Here is a 15,022-nt window from a genome sequence, read left to right as displayed (position 1 = left end):
AGCTCTGGGACCTGCAGGGTTAGCTCCCACTGAGGCCTGGAGTGAGGGTCTGGCTGGAAGAGTCAGGTAGCGCTGGGGACCAGGAGTGAGGTGGCCTTGCTCCAGGACATTCTCCGGAAGAGCCAAAGCCAGCCCCAGGCACACCTGCTGCCTGCCTTTACCAAGCACAGTGGACCCTCAAAGCTAGACCTCTGTGGCCACCCTGGGCAGCCAGAGCCAGTGCCACATGACTGACCACAACCCAGCCCCTAGTACTGCAGCTGGGGCCCCGTGTCCCCACGCTCCCACCCCCCGCCCCTCCCAGCCCAGCCTGGCCTAGCCCAGCCACGCTCTCTACTCACGTCAGAAGTGTGTGGTCCTGGCGCCCCGGGGGGAGAAGCTGGGGCCTGGGGGCTGGTCTGTGCCTGCCGGAGTGAAACGAGCTGGTGGCCCCTTATTCTCGGTGTCCCACTGGGTACTCATCATGAAGCCAGTCAGGCAGCTCTGGCGGGGGGTGGTCCCCAAGAACCTACAAGAGCCGCCTGCCACCCCTCCCACTGCTGCCCGCTTCCTGTGCCACCTGCCATACGGCCACCCCAGAGGTGTGTGCAGGCACCCAGGTGTGGTGGGGGGAGGGTGTACCTCGCTGCACAGCCCCAGCATGAGCCCCCCAGGCCTCCACCAAAGACCTGGGGAAGTCCCTGCTCTGGGCTTTGGGAAAAAGCAAGAGGGCTGTGAGGGGCAGGGGTCAGGCCATCCCGTCCCCCAGGCGTGGACACAGGAGCTGGCACCAAGTGACCCACGCAGGGTGCGAAAGGCCCGAGGCAGAGCTGGTCTCCTGGCCAGAGCTGCCCAGTCGGCCCCAAGTCCGAGCCTGTGCCCCGCCTCCCGGGCAGCAGCTGTGCCCACAGTGGGAAGGCCGAAGCCCCCACTGCAGAGGGACCGGCATGGCCCCCACCTGGTTGGGCAGTCAGCAGCCTCCTGACTTTTCCCTTCACAGGGGCCATAGTGGGACTGTCCCAAGGGGAGAGGACGGGCAGAGGGAAGGGAATGGCAGCGGCCAGGATGGAGGCCGCACCGGGCACAGCTCCCTGGGGGTCCCTTGTCCTGGGTCACCTTTGTTCTCTGTCCGTGGAGCCTGGAACAGGAGACAAGAGGTTCCCTTAGACACCATCAAATGGGTAAATGGAGGCCAGAGGCCCTCCTCCTCAGCCAGCAAACCCAGGGCCACTGCTGGGATGCTGGCCTCTCCCTGTGCCTGGCAGCCTGCCCTGCTGGCCACACAGAGACTGAGACGACAGGGCGTGTTTCTCCAGAGCCATTCTCACCCCATGAGCCAGACGCCAGACTGTCTCCCACGAGAGGAAGGGGCCATGTTCTCGGAGGGATGAGCTGGGGCGGGGGTGTGCCCTGAGCTGATGCCACTCAGGACTTGAGTCTGAAGCAAAGGGCTGAGTACAGGGAACAGGAGTGGCCGCCCAGGCCCGGGATGGCAGCAGCTGCGGGAGGGGCAGTGCTGAGCAGCCTCCAGAGCTCGTGGTGGGTGTGGATGTGGAGGACAGCATGCAGGTGTGTAGGGGTTTGCAGACAGCATGGATGTGGGGGGCTGTGATGTGCACAAATGTGTGTGGCATACAGAGGTGAAGATGGAGGTAGATAGGTGTGTATGCAGGGCATGTGGGCGTGTACACAGATGTGTGTATGGGGTTGGGGTGTGTAGTTCCGTGTGGGCGGATCCAAGGTGTGTGCAGGTGGAGATGAAGGTGTTCGTGGCAAGTGAATGGTGAACATACACCTGCCGGTGTGTGGTAGTGCGTGACATACGTGGCAGGTGTGTGCGGGTATGCTCGGTGGCTCTGCTTAGAGCCACCCCTTTGCGGTGATGCCACCTGGCACTGGAGGGGGGTACAGGTCAGAGCTGGCTCCCGTCTGCCCTCGTGGCTGCCCCCTGATGGTGTGGGGATGGGTTGGGGACAGGTGTCAGTCGGGCCCTGGCTGGGCTCACCAGGATGAGGCACTGGAGCAGAACAGGAAGGCTGGAAAGAGCTCATCCTGGAGCCCCCACGCCTCTGGGCCCTGCAGAGCTGGGAGGAGCAGGGCTGGGGGTGACATTTGCCCGGCTGTGTCCTTTGCAGATGAGATGAACGACCACCAGAACACCCTCTCCTATGTCCTCATCAACCCTCCGCCCGACACGAGGCTGGAGCCCAATGACATTGTGTGAGTAGCACCTGCAGGCTGTGTGCAGATGCCCTGAGCACCACGTAGGCTCTGGGGAGGCGGGGCCACAGGCATCACAGGAGAGGGGCTCAGAAGAGGGCTGGGCAGGGCCGCCCGGACCACATCCCCTCCAGGGTCCCCTCTGCCCTCCCGCAGCTATCTCATCCGCTCCGACCCCCTGGCTCACGTGGCCAGCAGCTCCCAGAGCCGGAAGAGCAGCTGCAGCCACAAGCTGTCATCCTGCAATCCCGAGACGCGCGACGAGACCCAGCTCTGAGCCAGCCCTCCACGGAGCTCAGGCTGCCAGGCGGGGGAGTGGTGCCCTGCCCAGGGTCCTCAGGAAGGACGTGGAGGAGCGAGTGAGGACACGGTGGCATTCGGGTAACCCTGGGATGCCACACTCTGCTCACGTGGCTCCCGGAACTCCACCCAGAAAGGAGGCCCTCATGCTGTCGGGGGAGGGCCAGCTTACCTCTGGGCACCTGCAGGCTGGTGGGGAGAGTTTTTTAACCTATTTTTACAAATCGATGAGTCCACGTCTCTTTACACAGATGTACCGCAACTCGTGACCAGGGCCAGTTGGGAGGGCAGTGCAGGGACTGGACACCCTGCAGGGCTGAGGCCAGGCTGTGTTAGAAGGTGGGGCTGGGATGCATGGGGAGGGGGAGAGAACCCAGAACCCGGGAGCCCCACGTGGGCCAGCCAACTCCAAGCCGGCCTGGGCGTTCACGGCCGAGCAACTTTGCTTCCTGCCAGCCAGGCCCTGGGGGCCAGGGTGCTGGTCTCCACTCTGCGGGCCGGGCGAGGGGCCCTCTGCTGTTTGCCGTCCTGAGCCCCTTCTGGAAGTTAGAAGCCATGCAGGGCCCAGGGAAGCCGGACATGTGTGAGGGGTGCGTCCCCAGGTCCCCAGACAGCCCTGCCGCCATGGACCTTTCTGAAGAGAAGCAGGAGAGCCATTTCCTCTACTTCGCACTGAACTTCTCCAGCTCCTGCGTCTGGGGGACATTGGGCGCACAGATGGTGCATTTCCATGGACCATTTTACACCCTTTTAAGGCAAAGCCTCGTTTTCTAAACCCCGACCTGTGAAGCACAATTAAGCCTCCGGGCTGGGCCGTGTGGATGGAGGATCTCAGCAAGGGGAATCCCAGCGGCGGCTGACAGCAGGAGCCGCCCTGCATCCTTTGCTGCTGCGTCCTTGCTGATTTGTGTGGTTAGCACTGGGACCGTCTATTAAATGGATGCATTCTGGAGGCACGAAGTTATAAGTTGTCTCGCTCATGGTTCCAAACTCTCACCCCTCCCAGCCACCCTATTTTAGGGTTAGAAACACCTGCTGGGGTCCCCTACCCCAACCTCACAGGCAAGCCCCTGTCCCCCAGCTAGGCCAGGACAGTCCTTCCCAAAATCAGGACCCAAATTGTATTTAGCCATTGGTGACTGGATCCTTGTAGCCAAGAAAGTCGCCTGGTGGTGGAGGTCCCAGAGTCCAGGAGGGCTCTCTGGTGAGCTGCCCATCAGCCTCACCTCTGTAGCCAGGCGTGGCCCTGGGACCGGCACAGAGGCCCCAGGCTCTGCCCGAAGTGGCACAGAACTCCTGGGGCCAGCCGCTACTAGGGCTCCGCCACACGGGGTGTCAGGGCTGCCCCAGGTGGGGAATGTGCGCATGCCTCACCATGTTCACTTCAGGGAACCCCAAGAGGCTGAAGGAGACAGACCACCAGGCCAAGGCGCAGCCCCTCCCCGGTGTCAGGCAGACAACTCCGCAGCTGCTGGAGAGGCCATCCAGGACCCCCCTGCTCAGAAGGCGCCCACTAGCCCTCGGTGGGGGACAGAGCGGGATGCGGGTGATCACAAAGAGGCTGTGTGGATTCGGGGGGCAGAAAGTCCCAGGACCTTAATGGAGTGGCAAGGGTTGACGTTGGGGTGGGGTGGCCCAGGCCGGTGCCAGCAGGGCTGTGGTCTGTCAGGCCCCGGATCCACCTGGCGAGCTCGCCCTCCCCTGGAGTCCCCTTGCAGCAGGCTGGCCCAAGTCTGCCCCACCTGGGCGACCTCTCATGTCACCCAAACCCTGGCCCCCAGGAGAGGGGGCTGCAAGTCCCTGTAGGAAGGGGAGGGGAGTGGGGAGAAAAGCCACCCTGGCTGGGACAGGAAGGTCACCTTGAGCTCCGTCCGGTGGGGCTGCAGCCTACCCCCAGCCCCACAATGGGAAGAGCTGGCCTCTAGGAGGCACCCGGGGGCAGTCCCGTGACTTGTTGGGCATTGACTTACGATGTGGATGGTGTCCCCGGAGTCCAGCTCCGCGAGGCCGGGAGGTATCTTCACCTTTGAGCCTCTCTCCAAGGCTGAGTGGAGTTCCCCAAAAAGGGTGGGGGCTTGCTGCCCAGGAGAGGCTGGGTGGGCACCTTTGGGCCTCTGAAAACACGAGAGGTCCATTCCCTCCGCACGTCTGCTGCCGTGGCACCATTCTCTTAATCTCCAGTAGCGAGGTCACTTCCGGTCCAACCCTGGACATCTGAGGGAGAGGTGGGCATTCCCTGCACCTTCACTAACCCCAGAGGATGCCAGACCCCTGGGCCTCCTGCTCTGCCTAGACAGAGCTCACGAAGCTCATGCAGGCACTGTGGACGCAGGAGGCACCCCGTGCCCAGTGGCCTGTGACTCCTCCCGTGGGTAAGGCTGGGAGCCAGGGGCTAGAATCAGGCAGGTCTGTGACTGTGAGATGCCAGCTCCCAGCCTGCAGCATCTGGAACGTCTGTGCTCCGCCTTGGCCTCCGTGGTCTTCATCTCCAGGTTTCGGGAGTACCTGGGGTGCCTCTCAGCTTGTCCCGGGCCCACTCACCAACACCCCCGGCTTGCGCAGTCATGACGTCAGGAAGGTGGGTCCCTGCTCCCCCAGCTGGCCTCGTCCACCGTGTCTCCCAGCCGCATGTCCTGCTGACCCGTGCAAGGTCCCTTGTGCAAAGCCAACACCAAGTGAAGCAGGATCTGAGCAAAGGTTGCAGAACTGGATTCCGTGTCATCACCGCCCAGGATGAGCTAACAGGATTTTTTTTTAATGCTTTACAGGTTTTGAAACATTCAAAATTAGTGAGAAACCTGCTATCTTTCTTATTCCTGACTCATCTAACAGAAACCTGGGCAGGGCACAGGATCTCACACCTACCATCTCAGCACTTTGGGAGGCCAAGGCGGGTGGATTGCTTGGGCTCAGGAGTCTTTTGCTTGTTTTTCATTGAGACAGAGTCTCGCTCTGTTGCCAAGCCGGTGTGCAGTGGCACGATCTTGGCTCACAGCAACATCTGCCACCCGGGTTCAAGCGATTCCCCTGCCTCAGCCTCCTGAGTATCTGGGACTACAGGTATGCACCACCATGCCCAGCTAACTTTTTATATTTTAGTAGAGACAGGGTTTCACCATGTTGGCCAGGGTAGTCTTGATGTGACCTCGTGATCCGCCCGCTTCGACCTCCCAAACTGCTGGGATTATAGGTGTGAGCCACCATGCCTGGCCAAGCCCAGGAGTTTAAGATAAGCCTGGGCAACATGGCAAAACCTTGACGCTACCAAAATATACAAAAAATTTAGCTAGACGTGGTGTCATGTGCATATACAGTCCCAGGTACCCAGGAGGCTGAGGAAGTTGGATCACCTGAGTCGGGGAGGAGTGAGCTGGAATGAACCACTGCACTCCAGCCTGGGTGGCCGAGTGACACCCTGTCTCAAACAGAAAAAAGTAAAAACTGTTTGCTCAAAATCAGAATACCAACAATGTATTGGGTGGTGACAGCTTATGGTTAAGTGAAATGTGTAAGAGCAGCGTTAAAAGGGACAGGTGGGAGGAAGTGGGTTGTCAGTTACAAGTTACCATGTGACCCATGAAGCAGCACCACGTAATTTACAGGTGGATATGGATTAGCTGCAAACTCTAGGGCAACCACTAAAATACATATCTTTATTTTCTTTTTATTTTTCTCTATATTAAAGTATAATTGATATGCTACTAAGGAAAAGACTATGGTCTCAGCCAGGCATGGTGTCTCACACCTGTAATCCCAGCACTTTGGGAGGCTGAGGTGGGTGGATCACGAGGTCAGGAGTTTGAGGCCAGCCTGGCCAAGATGGTGAAACCCCGTCTCTACTCAAAATACAAAAATTAGCTGGGCATGGTGGCAGGCGCCTGTAGTCCCAGCTACTCGGGAGGCTAAGGCAGGAGAATTGTTTGAACCCAGGAAGCGGAGGTTGCAGTGAGCCAAGATGGTGCCACTGTACTCCAGCCTGGGCAACAGAGTAAGAAAAAAAAAGGCTGTGGAATCATATAAAATGCTTAATTCAAACCAGAGAACGCAGAAAAGAAAGGGAGACAGAAACTCAGACCAAGGGCAAGAAATGGAAACAGTTACAAAGCGGTCCATGTTAGTTCCATGAAACCAGTCACCACGTTAAACGAGAATGAATTGGTCTAAATACACCAATTAAAAGACAGAGACTGGCTGGGCGAGGTGGCTTATGCCTGTAATTCCAGCACTTCAGGAGGCTGAGGCAGGCGGATCACCTGAGGTCGGAAGTTTGAGACCAGCCTGAAACACGGTGAAACCCCATCTCTACTAAAAATACAAAAACTAGCCGGGCGTGGTGGCGGGTGCCTAAAATCCCAGCTACTCTGGAGGCTGAGGCAGGAGAATTGCTTGAACCCAGGAGGAGGAGGCTGCAGTGAGCCAAGATCACACCACTGCACTCCAGCCTGGGCTACAGAGCAAGACTCCGTCTCAAACAAAGAAAAAAAGACAGAGACTGATAGTGGACTTTTTAAGTCCCCACGTGATGGAGAGTCACAGGAGCAGCACGCCAGCCCCAGCTTCAGTGGTCCTCAGCCCTATCCGCCCACTCTACCCCCTCACACACCTCAGGCCTGGATGTGTGTCCAGGCTGGAGGGTTTTTAAGTGACCCCTAGATGGCACATTATTTTACAGCAAGCAGTGTGACCAGCCAGCTCCCTGAAGCTGCAGCTCCTGAAGGGCCCCTGGGGACAGGAAGGTGTCCCGCTCAGCAAACAGGTGCTCGCTACTGGAGAGGTCCAACCAGGTCAGGAGCACGTGCCGCAAAATGCACCCACAGCAAGAGGCACAGCTGTTGGAAGCCAGGAAGAGCTCCTCCAGGCAGGTACCTGCTTGAAGGTGGCAGGTGAGTGATGCAGCTGCCTGAGGGCACATGTACCTCGCTCATCGGGGAAACTGAGGCATGGCCTCTTCATGGCCTTGCCACCTGCCAGGGCATTGGCTACCATAATCAGCCCCTGCAGTGCCCCCAGGTCCCAGAAAGCTGCCATCGCTGCCCCACAGCTGCCTGGATGGTTGTGTGTGAGGACCGGGCTCCAGAGGCACCCACCTTGCATGGGTGGGAGGCACACACCTGTGAGGGGCACTGAGACACAGACTCTGCAGAGCAAGGGCTTCTCCAGGAGCAGGAGAGTCAGGACCGAGGCCCGAAGACGCTCAGAAAGCAGGCAGCCCAGCCTCTCCAGCTGCTCAGAGCCTCGCAGCTCCTCTTGCCCCAGCATTCCCGAAAGCGGGTTGCAGGGGGCCACAGCACACATGGGGTAGAATCCCATGGAGCCCCCCAACTCACCTACTGCTGCAACTCCCAGCCCGCCCCAGAGGACAGCAGCCAGAAGCCCTCCTGGCCTCCGAAGAGCCCAGTTCCCCAGGGGACTGGCAGCCGCTTGACCTGTCTGGTGAGCACGGCCAAGCCTCAGCCCCAACCCCCGAGCTCTGCACTCTCCCAGGATGTGAGCTCCCACTCAGCTGTCCCTGGGCCCTCAGCTCAGGCCGTCCTCTGGCGCCACCTCCACATGAGGGCTCTCTCTCTCTCTCTCTCTCTCTCTGTTCCCCTCTGCACAGCTGGGCTTCTCCAGCCTTCCCCACATGCTGTCCTCTCTTGCTCACCCCACTCCCAGCACTCCCCAAAACACACTGAGTCAGGCTGGCTCCTGGCCACTGAACCCGAAGGGTGCCGCTGGGTCTCGCCTCACTTGACCTCCACTGGACATTCACCCCACCTGTCCTCTGAAGAGTCTGTCCTGGCCCTCCTGATCATCCTCTCACAGCCCCAGACTACTGAAGTTTGCCAGTGCTGACCCATCTACCAGCCCCTCCAGAAGCCCCTCCATCCCACTCAAGTCTGGGAACCCACAAGCCCACTCCACACTCCAAGTGGCTGTCTTGGGAGCACCTCAGACTCCACGTGTCTAAGCTGATCCATCTGTCACCCCGAGACCCCAGGTCCTCCTCAGTGTCCCCCACCCACACCCTGAGCCCCTCCGCCATGTCTCACACAGGCACTAGGGCCACCTGCCCTCTGTCCTCTGCTCCCCAAGCAGCCTCTGCCCGCCCTGGCACCGCAGCAGCCTGGGAACGCTCCCCTTCCTGTGCCTCGGACCCTCTGTCTATTCTCTGTAACCAGAGCTGACCCTTAAATCTACCCTGTCACTCTAAAATCCGGGGTGCAGTGTGACGATGAAGCCCTACATTCTGAGAGTGGCTGTGAGCTCATCCCGGGCCGGGCCATGGGGCTTGGCCACTGTGCCTGGCACCCGGGACGCTCCTGGGAAGCACTGACATGTTTGGCACCAGCTCTCTTCCAGCCAAGCATCAAACATGGCCTCCCCTGGGAGGCCCTGGGAACAGCCTGACCCTGACCATGCTCCGATCTCCATCCCCGCAGGAGCTGGCCAGGGCAGGCCCTGCACCCAGCCCTGGGTTCTTTGCTGCGGCAAGACCAGCCCCTTGTGCAGCAGACAGGACAGATGCGGCAGCTCACACACCAAAACGCCAGCGGCGCTGCAGTCTCCGGTACGCAGCTGCCCGCCAGCCAGGCATCACGCGTTGTCCCCACCTCGCCTGCCCTCCACCTGCCCTGCTCCGGTCCTGCTGGGTGGTGGACAAGCCTGCCTGGTCTCCATGTCTTCTGAGGCTGTGCCTCCTCCAGCCGCCTGGGCCCGCACGCTGCGGTGCGTGCCGCTAACGTTCCGTTGTAAGTCGTGAGCTGCACCTCCTCTCTCCATCGCTCCTCCACAGCACTGTGGGCGCAGGGTCACGTCTCTCCACTGCCCATGAACTTCAATACCCCCCAGATGCCATGAATTAATGCAAGCCACCCCTGGCTGGGACCCCACCTCGTTTCCAGCCCTGCACCACACCCAGCAGTACATCCAGCCCTATTCCAGAATGAACGAGTGAGTGACTGAATGAATGAATGAGCAGATGGACAAATGAATGAACAGATGAGTGAGTGGAGGAGTGGGTGAGTGCACGGTCGTTCTACTCAAAATACAAAGTCCCAAAGGCCAGATGGCTGCTTGTGGCCAGGGTCCTTCACAGTGTAGCCCCGATTATCCCTTACAGTCTAGTCCGCTGCCCCCAGCACCACCTCCCAGCCTGAGAAGGCCACCATCCTAATGAGAGAGCAGTGAGTGGCAGGCATTGGCCATGGCTCCCGAGCCCCTGCCTGTGGCCTCCTCCCTCAGGTGGCAGCTGCCGTGGTCCCGCTCAGCTCACCACCATGTTGCCACCTGGCCACCCCACTGGCCCAGGCCTCCACTGATGGTGCTGACACTCGGGGAACAAAAGGACGGTGGGACTCGTGGGTCACTTGGCTCAGAAGGTCCACCCACGGCCCTGACCACCAGCCTGGGGCCCTTCCATTCCTGCGTCCTTCCACAGCAAACACCTACCCAGACCAGCTCCTCCAAGCTCCTTGCGTCCTGCAGCCATGGAGGCAGAGGACATGAAGTCGCAGACCGGCGGTGCCCACAAAGGCCAGGCTCTCGAGGAGAGCGCCCCAGCCACTTCCAGCCACCACCCCTGCTCAGCCCATCGATGACGCTCCCTTCCTACTCATGTCAGTAGCAAAGCTTCACTTGACGACATGGTCCTCCCGCCACATCCCCACTCCCCCTGCGACATTTATTCCTCTAAGCTCTTGCAGGGAATTCACTCTTCCCAGCCCTGGCAGCTCAGTCCTCCTAAGGTTCACACGGGACGCACCTCAATAGTCATCACTCCAGGACAGTGGCCCCAGGAGCTTTGGTCCACTCCATTCTCCTTGTCCCGCTCGGCGTTCTCGGGAACCACCGCAGAGTGTGCTGGGAGCACAGTGTCCTCAGATGGGGAGGGGCTGGCCAGACAGTCCCCTGCAAGCACGGCGTCCTTCCACGCTGCAGCCCAGTGAACAGCGTTCCCCAGGGGCACAAAACCCAGGGAGGCTGCTTTCTGGGGCCGCTCAGCTGCAGTATAAGTGCTGCACACGCGGAGGAGACTCCGTCCTCCTCAGGAGGTTTTCCTGGGCCTGGGGGACTGGCTGGTGATGAGTCTGAGGCTTTGGTAGCCCTTTGTGGCCCATCTGTGAGTCATACGCCAGCTTCATGTAGCTTGTGTGGGGGGCGGCAGGGGAGGTGGTTCTGTCTCACCAAGCTCAGACTAGGTGGTAATCGACGCACAGCAAACCTGCTTTGCAATCCCCACCGTACAGATGAGCAAACACGGCCCGGATGGACCTGTCACTGGGCCTGTGTCTGGCTGCAGAGGGAGGCGACATGCAGTCCACGCTCCTCACCCGCTGGGACCCAGTGGGCCCTCCGCTGCCACCCTGCCGGCGGCTCATCACCCGCGGGAACCCAGTGGGCCCTCCGCTGCCACCCTGCCAGCGGCTCCTCACCTGCCGGGACCCAGTGGGCTGCCACCCTGCCGGCGGCTCCTCAGGAGCCTGAACTCCTTAGCATCGCACATTTCTTGGCTCCTGCAAAGGCTTCATCATCACCTCCCAACCAACCCTGGTCAGTTCTTCCGGTCTGGAAAAGGTCCACCTGCCTGACATTCCTCCACCAGCCTGCAAAGCTCGGACACACAGGGCTGCCTGCTCAGCACCACATCCACCCCACAGCACCTCACTCCGTGGGTGCTTCCAATACACACTGAGGGACGACCAGGAGAAACGCAGACTTATCAAGTCCCGCAGACTTGGGTATGCGATGCCCAAGCCCTGCATGATGGGCGAGCTCACTGGTCTTCGTGATGCCATCTCTACAGATCTCGCTGTAAAATTGTTTATTAAGGTGAGTGACAGTCACTTTATTTTGCTTCATGACTAATCTGTGTGACTCTATTCCTTGGATGGCTTTCTAATACTTTACTTTTTGGTGGTTTTTTTTTGTTTGTTTGTTTGTTTTTTGAGACAGGGTCTAGCTCTGTCGCCCAGACTAGAGTGCAGTGGCGCACTCACAGCTCACTGCAGCCCCCACTTGCCAGGCCGAATGATCCTCCCACCTCAACCTCCCGTGTAGCCAGGGCTACAAGTTCAGTGTCACCAAGCCCGGCTAACTGCTATATTTTTTGTAGAGATGGGTTTTCGCCATGTTGCTCAGAATGGCCCCCCATTCCTGGGCTCAAGCAATCCTCCCACCTCAGACCCTCAAAGCACTGGGATTACAGGTTGAATATTTTATGATACAAAAATAGAAGGAAATCCTCCAAGGTCAACCTACCTTTGGAAATGTCGGCTCTCCAAGTAGGGGAAGCGCTCCCCACACGACCTCTGTGATGGGCTGGACCGTGTCCCCAAGATCCTGTCCCCGAGGACCCCCAAATCCACAGGTTAATGTTCTGTCCCCAAGGACCCCCAAATCTACAGGTTGATGTCCCTGAGGACCCCTAAGTCCACAGGTTGACGTCCTGTCCCCGAGGACCCCCAAATCCACAAGTTGACGTCCTGTCCCCAAGAACCCCCAAATCCACAGGTTGACATCCTGTCTCCAAGGACCCCCAAATCAAGTTGACATCCTGTCACTGAGGACCCCCAAATCCACAGATTAATGTCCTGTCCCCAAGGATTCCCAAATCCACAGGTTGATGTCCCTGAGGACCCCCAAATCCACAAGTTGACGTCCTGTCCCCGAGGACCCCCAAATCCACAGGTTGATGTCTTGTCCCTGAGGACACCAGAATGTGGTTGTCTTTGGAGACAGGCCCTTTAAGGAAGGAATAAGTCAGAAAGGGGTCACCGGGGCAGGCCCTCATCCAGTCTGACCGGTATCCTTATAAGGAGAGGAAATTAGGGCCCAGACCCACAAGGGACCGGGTGGGAACACAGGGAGAAGACGGCCGCCTGTAAGCCAGGAAAGTCCTCAGGAGACACCAGCCTGTCGATCCACGCGTGGGTCCCGCACCAGCAGCCTCTGGGACAGTGAGGAACCCCTTTCTGCCGCTCGTGCCGCCCAGCCTGTGGTGCTGTTATGGCAGACCCAGCAAACTCACACAGCAGCCCTAATGAACAAATAATTCCCAACCACCACGAGCTTGTCTAGAGACAGCAAAAGAAGGGATACTCTCCAGATTCCTGTGTGCTGACGTCATAACTTTAACCGCAAGCCTGAAAAGACCCACATGAGAAAAAATTACAAGGCCATCTAGCTCATGACATACGTACTAGTAAAACACGAGCACACCAAATCCAACAGTATCCACAAAGGACCCGCGTCACACCAGGCTGGGTTCGTTCCAGGAGCGCAGATGAGTGCAACACGTGCACCTTCGTAAGAGAGTCCAGGGGAAACTTCCGATAAACACACGGAATTTGATAACACTCAACAGCACTTTCAAGACACCAAGACAAGACAGGAATCTCCCTCATCTGAGGGAGCGTTTGCAGAGCAAACATCACATTTCAGGGTAAAATGCTGACAGCATCCCCCGGGTGTGGGAAGGAGAGGAGGCCCTCTGCTCAGCTGTCTCGGCGGGACCAGAGACCTCGCCCACGCATCCAGCAAGACAAAAAGCAAATGGACTGCTGACTACAAAGCAAGGAATACAATCATCGCCTTCCGCAGAAGGCTCACCGAGAGTCCAGGCCAATCTACACATCAATGCTCAGATCATCACCTTCTGCAGAAGGCGCACACGGAGTCCAGGCCGATCTACACATCCATACTCAGATCACCGCCTTCTGCAGAAGGCTCACACAGAGTCCAGGGCAATCTACACATCCATACTCAGATCATCGCCTTCCGCAGAAGGCTCACACAGAGTCCAGGCCGATCTACACATCAATGCTCAGATCATCGCCTTCCACAGAAGGCTCACACAGAGTCCAGGCTGATCTACACATCCATACTCAGATCATCGCCTTCTGCAAAAGGCTCACACGCAGGCCAATCTACACATCCATACTCAGATCATCGCCTTCTGCAAAAGGTTCACACAGAGTCCAGGCCAATCTACACATCCATATTCAGAAGTAATGAGTTTAACAAGATTGCCGCATACAAACTTGACAAAACTCATTTATATTCTTCTACATACCAGCAGCAAACAATCAGAATGTGAAATTAAAGAGAAAGCATTATTTACAGTGATCTTAAAAAACACACACTACCTAGCCATAACTCTAACATTAGAAGTAGTGGACTCCTGCTGGGTGTAGTAGCTCACGGCTGTAATCCCAGCACTTTGTGGGGCTGAGGCAGGCAGGTCTCTTGAGGACAGGCATTCAAGACCAGCCTGGCCAATATAGTGAAACCCCATCTATACTAAAAATACCCAAATTAGCCAGGTGTGGTGGTGCATGCCTGTAATCCCAGCTACTTGGGAGGCTGAGGGAAGAGAATGGCTTAAACCTTGGAGGCAGAGGTTGCAGTGAGCTGAGATTGCACCATTGCACTCCAGCCTGGGTGACAGAGCAAGACTCCGTCTCAAAAAATAAAAAGAGCATTAGACCTCTACAGGGAAAATTATCAAATGTTTTGCAAGCTTTAAGAGTAAAATATGCCGGGCGCGGTGGCTCAGGCCTGTAATCCCAGCACTTTGGGAGGCCGAGGCGGGTGGATCACGAGGTCAAGAGATCGAGACCATCCTGGTCAACATGGTGAAACCCCATCTCTACTAAAAATACAAAAAATTAGCTGGGCATGGTGGCGCGTGCCTGTAATCCCAGCTACTCAGGAGGCTGAGGCAGGAGAATTGCCTGAACCCAGGAGGCGGAGGTTACAGTGAGCCAAAATCGCGCCATTGCACTCCAGCCTGGGTAACAAGAGCGAAACTCCATCTCAAAAAAGAAAGAGTGAAATAACTGAAGCCATACCAAGTTCATGGATCAAGGCCCCAGTATCATAAAGATGTCAAATCTCTTCAAATTCAAGGCAATCCTAAACTAAATCTTGATTATTAGGGGTCAGGGAAGGGAGGCTGGGTAGAATCTGACATGCAAAAGGCCAAGGATATCCACGACACTCTTAGTGGAAGCAGCTGGTTTACCAGCTAGCAAGCCTCATAATCAAGCAGCAGGAATCGGGACCCTGCCTGTGTACTGTAGAAATAGACAAGTGGACTGGATTCGCTTCTCATTGCTACTGTAACAAACTTTGTGACTTCAAATACCATAAAATTATTAACAGCTCTGTAGACCAGAAGTCCAACAAAGATCTGAGTTGAGATCAAGCTTATTAGCAGAGCTCCCAGCTTCCTGGAGACGCTCCAGAGAATCCAGAAAGGCTCCAGAGAATCTAGAAGTCTTTCCAGCTTCTAGAGGGCATCTGCATTCCTTGGCTCACGGCCCCTCCCTCTATCTGCAAAACCAGCAATCTGCAGCTCTATGCTTCCTTCCATCAGCACGGTCTTCCTCTGTCTTCTGCACTCCTCCCACACTTGAGACCCCCCTTGTGATGACATGGGGCTCCCCTAATAGTCTAGACTGGTGTCCCATCTCAAGGTCTTCTGATTAGCAAGGCAAATTCCATCTTCAACCTCGATTCCCCTTCACCATGTAACACAACA

General features: G+C 57.5%; 1 protein-coding gene across 6 annotated transcripts in view; it reads left to right on the top strand.

The window, feature by feature from the left end:
• KCNT1 (potassium sodium-activated channel subfamily T member 1) overlaps positions 1–3,466 on the top strand; it is a 71,495-nt gene extending 68,029 nt beyond the window's left edge. For all 6 annotated transcript variants that reach the window (XM_039461508.2, XM_074394514.1, XM_039461507.2 and 3 more), the window contains 2 exons: positions 2,115–2,199; positions 2,356–3,466. In XM_039461508.2, the coding sequence (XP_039317442.2) occupies positions 2,115–2,199; positions 2,356–2,476 (206 nt within the window). In that variant the 3' untranslated portion in view covers positions 2,477–3,466. The remainder of the gene's footprint in view (positions 1–2,114; positions 2,200–2,355) is intronic.
• Positions 3,467–15,022: the final 11,556 nt, after the last annotated feature.

The sequence above is a fragment of the Saimiri boliviensis genome, chromosome 2 (genome assembly GCF_048565385.1).
Source record: "Saimiri boliviensis isolate mSaiBol1 chromosome 2, mSaiBol1.pri, whole genome shotgun sequence".
Lineage (NCBI taxonomy): Eukaryota > Metazoa > Chordata > Mammalia > Primates > Cebidae > Saimiri > Saimiri boliviensis.
Note: the sequence above shows the minus strand (reverse complement) of the source record. Positions and strands in the feature narration are given on the sequence as shown.